This window comes from Pteropus vampyrus, unplaced genomic scaffold (assembly GCF_000151845.1).
Source record: "Pteropus vampyrus isolate Shadow unplaced genomic scaffold, Pvam_2.0 Scaffold49, whole genome shotgun sequence".
In the NCBI taxonomy this organism is placed as follows: domain Eukaryota; kingdom Metazoa; phylum Chordata; class Mammalia; order Chiroptera; family Pteropodidae; genus Pteropus; species Pteropus vampyrus.
Genome location: NW_011888830.1, coordinates 6,014,732 through 6,021,674, shown reverse-complemented (window position 1 = coordinate 6,021,674; position 6,943 = coordinate 6,014,732). Strand labels below are relative to the sequence as shown.

Genomic DNA, 6,943 nt, shown 5'->3' with positions numbered 1-6,943 from the left:
GAGGCCTCAGTGCATCCCGGGCACAGCAACCCAGGCACCCAGATCACAGTGATGCTCACTTAAGCTTGGAAGCCACTCAGAGGAAGGGAACGTCCACATGCTCCTTGGCGTGCTGCACGAGCCCCGTGACAGGGGGGCCACCTTCGCGCCCGTGATCTTCTGCACGGGGGCAGCCGCCCGGCCACCTGCAGAATGTGTAGAATGAGAGAGAGCACAGTGCGCTCATGGATGACAGCCCTGCGGACGGGACGGGATGGGACGGGAGGGTCACGGCCTCCTGGGTCCGGTACCATTTCCGTTAAATGATTCTTCACGATGTCCATCTCTCGAGGGCGACACTCATGCCGGCCTGCCATCTTTCAAGGCTCGGCCACAGCCCCCGTCAGGCCTCCCACCCTGGCTGCTCTCGTCGACAGTGTCCTTCCCCCTTCTCGGAACTTGTACTGTCCCCGTCACCAACGGAGCCCCACGTACACGTCCTCCTGTGACCAGGTCCTTTCCTTGTACATTTACCCCTCAGCTAGTCAGCGTCGCCCTCGCAGGCCTTACCTTGCCTGGCCTCGCACAGGCTGGGCCCTCCGTGAGCGTCCTCGGCCGGGTTCTGCATGCGTCAGGGCATCCTGCGGTCCGTCGCCACGGTAACGTGGATGGAAACTGTGACTTCTCACTTGAGTGCTGGGCTGTCCCTTCGAAGACAAGAAAATAGAGGTCGGATTCATCCTCTTCGCTTTGGGATCCTCACGCGGTCACGGCTTCGCTCCTCTGGGGATGGAAGAGCTGAACCGCTTCACGAGCGCTCAGAATCCAGCGTGGGAAGCACGGAGGGCGCGGGAGAGAGAAGCTGGGGAGGGTCGGAAGGCACGGGATGGGCCGGGGCGTCCTCGCCTCCTCCCGCTGCGTGGGAGAACAGCAGATGGTACGAGGTGGGAGAAATGACTGTTTCGGGGCACCCCCTCCCCCCGCCAAGCTGGGAGTGGGCGGGAACAAGGCCGCTGTCAGGCCCACTTGCCAGCTCCCTGGTCAGCGTCAGGTGGGTGGCCTGGGAATGAGCCTGAGCAGGTGGAGCGTCAAAGTCCTCCAGCCCCCTCTCCCTGAGCTGACGCTTGTGACGTTTTCACAGGCAATTTCCATCGACGTACGAGGCTGTTTTCTCTGTCGATCGAAGGTTATGTGTCTTCTTTAATCTGAAAATTCCCAGTGGGACTTTATGCTTCCTCTTCTCCCAGCTCTCTGTTTGCGAGCCCCGCGCCCAGCTGCCTTCAGCAGGTTCTGGGCGGGGGGCAGGCCCTCCCTCCGACCCGAAGAACTCGAGGATGCACCCCGACTGGCAGAGAGACGCAGCCCAGAGCCGTGCTGAGCGGCGGCGGGCACCCTGCAGGTGACACCGGAGAGGACTAAGGACCTGAGGTGACGTACAGCCCCAACACATAGCGGAGGAATAAAACCCACACCGCTCGCCCGAGGCGGGTAGCCCCCATTCGTCTCTTTCGGTTTAGAATATAATGTGCTGCTTTCACGTCACTTTTCACGTCTCAAAAGGTGTTCTAGTTAATCTCGCCGTTTCTCTGCGTCGCCTAAATAACGTCCACGTACGAAGAACAGGATGGACGTTTGACATAAACTCTCCTCCTTACGGAGGAACAAAACTCTATGGTATATTCAGAGGGACCGAAACCAGCCGTGGCTCTTTCCCGGGACTACGTCGTGAGGTGTGGCCCTTGGGATCTGCCGGAGGACACGGAGGCAGAACGCGTCCCCGAAATCGAGTTGATTCTGAACGTGGCTGGCCCTCTGCAGCCGCGTCTGAGAACACACCCTGCCGGCCACGGAGGCACAGGGGACGCTCCCGTGCTGTTGCCATGGCAGCAGGCAGTGTTTGCACAGCACAGCCTCCCCACGCTCTGGGCGAGCCAACTTGGACGGCTCGCCTGCCTGATGCTGTCCGGCTGGAGAGTGACCAAGGACCCTTTGGGATCGGCGTTCTGACACTTGCGTGTGGAAGTCAAACTCTGGCTAGACCCAGGCACGCACATGAGCGCAGGCTGGGGACCGAAGGGGGCGTCCCCGGAGGAAGACGGGGTCTCGCTCGCAAGGTACTGAACACACTCCCCGTGCGTGAGCTTGCAGGCTGTGCGTCTCCATGGGGTTGCGTGAGCCAACGGGAATAAGACGCTGTATTTAAAGCGCTGTGTGATCCCAGGAGGAAAAGAGTCCTCAAACGCCACGTCGCTTCTCGGCCCGTAGGTACGAAATTAACGTGTGTGTGGCGGGGGGGGGGGCTCGCACTTGGGGGAGAAGCAGTAACAGCTGGAGCGAAGGATGGAGCAAAGCGCCCCGACTGTCGGTGTAGGGTGTGTCATTTTGGGGACATCTGGCTCCTTTGGGTGCAGGCCCAGCTTCTGGGGAGTCCCCCACTTTGAGTCCTGCCCCCCATGTGGAAGCCTCAGAGGGCGTTACTCCTTGGGGCCAAGTGTCCCCAGGTTGAACAGGAAAGCTCTGTACTGCCACCTCGTTGACTTTCCCCCAGGGGCATGTTCGTAAGAGGAGCCTGGTGCAGAAGACAGATTCGTAGATGAGGATTCCAGCCTGGGTCTTCTTTGGTCTTTGTAGTTCAAGTTCTGCCATTCAGCATGTGGTCCAAGGTCAGCGGCCCCTGGGAGCTTGCTGGCACTGGGAGAACCTCAGGTCCATGCTCCTCCCCACTCAAAATCAGAATCGACGGTTTAACGAGCTCTCCCTGTGGGTCGCAAGCACTTTGAGGCTCGAGGAGGCCGGTTTAGGGAAAAGCCCAAATGGCAGACTTCAGAACCATGCACCTGACCGAGTCAGAAACAGTTACTCGGTTTTAGCCCCAAGGAAGACAGAAAATTCTACAAGGAAATAGAAATGAGAGTGGAGGTCTGACATCATCCTCCCCTTGGAGAAGCACCTGGGTCCACTTAGTTGCACATCTCAGGCAGGTTAACCGTGGGGCGAGGCTCTGGGCGGGGAGCCGACCCGTGGGAGCACAACGGGGGGTGGACAGAAGGAAGAGGGAACGCGAGAGGTCAAATCGCCTTCTTATTAATTTTAAAGGAATACAGATCCATTCCCAAACCTGTAAACGCCGCATGAGAGCGTAGAGTAAAAAACGGACGATAGACTTGCCTTCCTCCAAGACTGTATGGATCGCAGAGAACTAAGAACACAGACTCTGGAACAAAGCCGCCGGGGTTTGGATCCCAGCTCGGTGACATACCAGCTCTGTGGCCTCAGGAAAACTAACTGCTCCGTGCCTCGGTTTCCTCCGCTGTAAAGTAGGAGTAACGGCAGAATTGGGGTGAGGATTCCGTTTTGATAGGTGTGAAGCTATCAAATGCCTGCACATATGGGCTGTGGGCTGACCGCTAAGATTCTAAAACTTGAATGTTTTTCCACATTTGAAACTTAGATCCCTCTGGCATCTCAGCATAAGGGGTAAGGGAGGAAGGGACTCATTTTTCTCCCTGATGGTTCGCCAGGTATCCAAAGACCAGTTTTTGCCTTATCTCTTCTCCACGTGTCTTAAGGGTTAATTGTATCTCCCCATCCTTCACCCCCGCAAAAAAAAAAAAAAAATATGTTGAATCCTAAGCCCCAGTCCCTCGGAATGTCACCTCCTTTGAAAATGGGGTCACTGAAGATATACTTAGTCGGGATGAGGTCATGCTGGAATAGGGTGGGCCCCTAATCCAATACGTCTGGTGTCCTTATGAAAAGACAGAAACGCTTAGAGAAGACGGCCAGTGGGGACAAAGGCAGAGACCGGTGTGACGCAGCCACAAGCCGGGGCCCACCTGGGGCCGCCAGAAGCTGGAAGGGACCCGGAAAGATCTTCCTCTAAAGCTTCTACGAGAGCACAGCCTCGCCAAGACCTTGATCTTGGACTTCCAGCCTCCAGAACTGTGAGACAACAAACTTCTCTGGTTTTAAGCTTCGCTACGGCAGCCTTAGGGTCCTAAACCGTCATAGAATGACATGTTCTTTATTCCTTTGGTCTAGTTGCTCATTCTTATGCCTTAATGACATGTTTTAATGATGTGTAAGTCGGTTCAGAAGAGAGAGAGTGAACATTTCCATCTTTTCCAGGAGATGGTTTTTGAGATAAAATTTGACTTCATGAGATGGAAATTATTACCTGTCATCAGCCACTGTAAAAGCTCGCACGCTTTCCCAAGAGTCCGAGGCCCCTGTCAGGCCCGCGTCTGACTCCAGGGCCTCAGACCCTGAGACTCCTTCCTCTGTGACACCTCCAATGAAGGGTCTGGCGTCGCAGCTGCCATGTCTCCTTTCATTAATTGAGAGAGGTTAATTGAGAGAGGTTCGTAAAACTCAGTGGCATGCTATTAATGATTAATAAACTCCGTGCCTCACACCGAGGACCGTGTTTGTGCGCGATCAGCCTTTGTCCCCTGCCGCGTGACAGTGTTAATTGCTTCTTCAGGACGGCTTTTTAAGCCCCAATGCCAAGTTCCATTTCGCTCGAGTCAAGAAAATCAGGGTAGAAGAATGAGTGACACTCTGGGAACCAAGAGGTTTCCTGGAGGACTTAATGACTGTCCCCGGCGTCTCGGCGCGAGACCCCCCCTCGGCGGCACCAACAGAGATGCATTTCACAGCAGCCGAGCGTCAGGAAATGTGCTTCAAATTATCGCCTAAGATGTAACCTGTCAGAGGTGCTCGTGTGACTTGTGTTTAATGAGAATTGATTTTCGGATTGCATTACCCAGAGAGCCCGGTATCACGGACACCCAGGCTCTTTCCCGAGACCTTTGGCCGCCACATGTTTGTGTGTCGGTGCCCCCTGCCCCCCGCCCCGGCGGCCACCAGCTATCAGATCTACCGCATGCGGCCGGGGCGGAGGTCCGCTCGTTAGCCTCGGGGACTGCAGCATGCTGAGCCTGGCTCGCCGGCGTTGCCGCACAGTCGGGGAGCCCCAGGGGAAGCAAAGTCGGGGTGTCAGCACGGGGAAAACGTGTGAGGGAGAGGCCTCCGTCTGAGCACGACTCGCTCCAGCTCCATGCCCCCGGTCACCTCGCTGCTGAGACATGGCCCAGCGGGGCCCGGAGAGGAGAGACGGCTGGCTCTCCCCGCGCACCCCGCGTGTCCCTCATCCGTGGGTGCTGTGCCACCTCCCCGCTTGTCCTGCCCCGAACTTGCACCGTCTGGACAGTGATTTACTTCATCTCTCGCTTCCGCCTGACGCGGTGAACTTCATATTCGCTCTGCAAGGAGACGTTACATCGCGACTGTAAACAGGTGAGCCTTGGCGGTTTGGGCTCATTCGATGCATAACGCACCGATTTGACACGTTTAGACACGGCAAGGCGAAGGCCGCGGCGGCGTCAGAGAACAAACACCTCCACACGTCACGCGACGGTCGCTTTGTGTCCGAGCTGGGAACTTCTCAGTTCTAGAGGGACGTTGGTGCTGGTGGTGGTCTTGCCTGTGATGGCTGCCTGTGAGTTGTTCAAATGGATATCCGAGAGGTGTTCAAGGCATAGCAACATGAGCTGAGCTCTGAGACCTTCTTTTCCCGTGTCAGAATCAGAAGGATCGAAAGAGACTTGGACAGGGAACACTTTTCCTCTATGAGATCCCATCTCACTGACGTTCACATCTGCATAAAACCCGATCTGTGCGTGATCACGTGGGGACCACGCTGGAAGATCTCGTAGAGGGAAGCTGGGGGAGGGGGAGGCAAAGAGAGAGCAGACGCGAAATTCTGGAGAGAAAAAAACGATCAGAGTCAAAACCAGCCCCGGCGCACTCTCCCGGCCCCCTCCCCACGTTCGTTCATCCACGGGGTGAGTGTCGACTCGTCCCGTCTATCAGACACGGTGCGACACACTGGAGCCATGAGGACAAAGAATCGCTGTCCTCGGGTCCTGTCCAGTCTGGCAGAACACGGAGAGGTGAGCGGAGACAGAGCCAGGAGTCTGGCAGGAAGTCACCTGAAGCAGGCCCTGGGGGACGGGCAGCAGCCACGGGGAGACAACGGTACGCACGCCTGTGCGAGCCTGCCAGCACCAAGCAGGCCCACGGCATCGTGACTGTCACCGGGGACGGGCAGTCACGCGCAGAAGATCCAGCAATGCAGGACTATTGGGACTCAAGCTTTTCCTCGGTTTTGGCTCAATATCCCACATCTCACTCCTGAGAATACGTTTCTTGTTGTTGAGCCCTGGCTTGTCTTTCTGAACCTGTCGGAAGAGCTCTTGTATTCCTTATAGATAATCTGGAAATAGTTCTCTTCTGAAAACCTTTTTCCCCCTAAAGGACCCAAAGAGGATTTTGAAACATCAAATTAAAAAAGAGGAAATGACTCTTTGTGCTAGTCTGTATTTTCCAAGGTTTTATTTATTTTTTAACAGTGAATACATGTTATTTTGCAGTAGATAACAATTGTACTTAGCTCGTCATTGAAAACTGAGGGCTATCAGCCCGTGAGTTTGACTATTTTGGATACCCCATGAGCAGAATGATACGGCATTTGTCTTGGCATGACTGGCTTCACTTAGCATAATATCCTCCAGGTTCATCCATGTTGTTGCAAATGGCAGGATCTCCCTCTTTTTCAAGGCTGAATAATATTCCACTGTGTACATGTACCGTATCTTCATCCATCCATCACCCATCTCCATGGACACATAGGCTGTTTCCACACCTTGGCTCTTGTGAACGATGTTGCAATGGACACGGCGTGCAGACACCTCTCTGAGGTAATAGTTTCCTTTGGACATTTACCCAGAATCGGGACTGCTGGATGACATCGCGGTTCTGTTCATGACACTTCTAGATGCACACCTCAGTGGCGCTGGGTAAATTCGTGGCTGTGCCCAGACACCGAGGGCTTTGAGACTAAGCACATACGTTCGAAACTCACCAAGAAGGGAGGCCACCCCAATCTCCAGACCTACAGAGG

At 55.3% G+C, this 6,943-nt stretch overlaps 1 protein-coding gene across 1 annotated transcript in view; it reads right to left on the bottom strand.

The window, feature by feature from the left end:
• Positions 1–5,632: 5,632 nt before the first annotated feature.
• Positions 5,633–6,943, bottom strand: part of ITIH5 (inter-alpha-trypsin inhibitor heavy chain family member 5) — an 87,767-nt gene continuing 86,456 nt past the window's right edge. The window contains exons 20-21 of the mRNA XM_011359658.1: positions 5,809–5,915; positions 5,633–5,703 (exon numbers count right to left, since the gene is read on the bottom strand). Coding sequence (XP_011357960.1) covers positions 5,633–5,703; positions 5,809–5,915 — 178 coding nt within the window. The remainder of the gene's footprint in view (positions 5,704–5,808; positions 5,916–6,943) is intronic.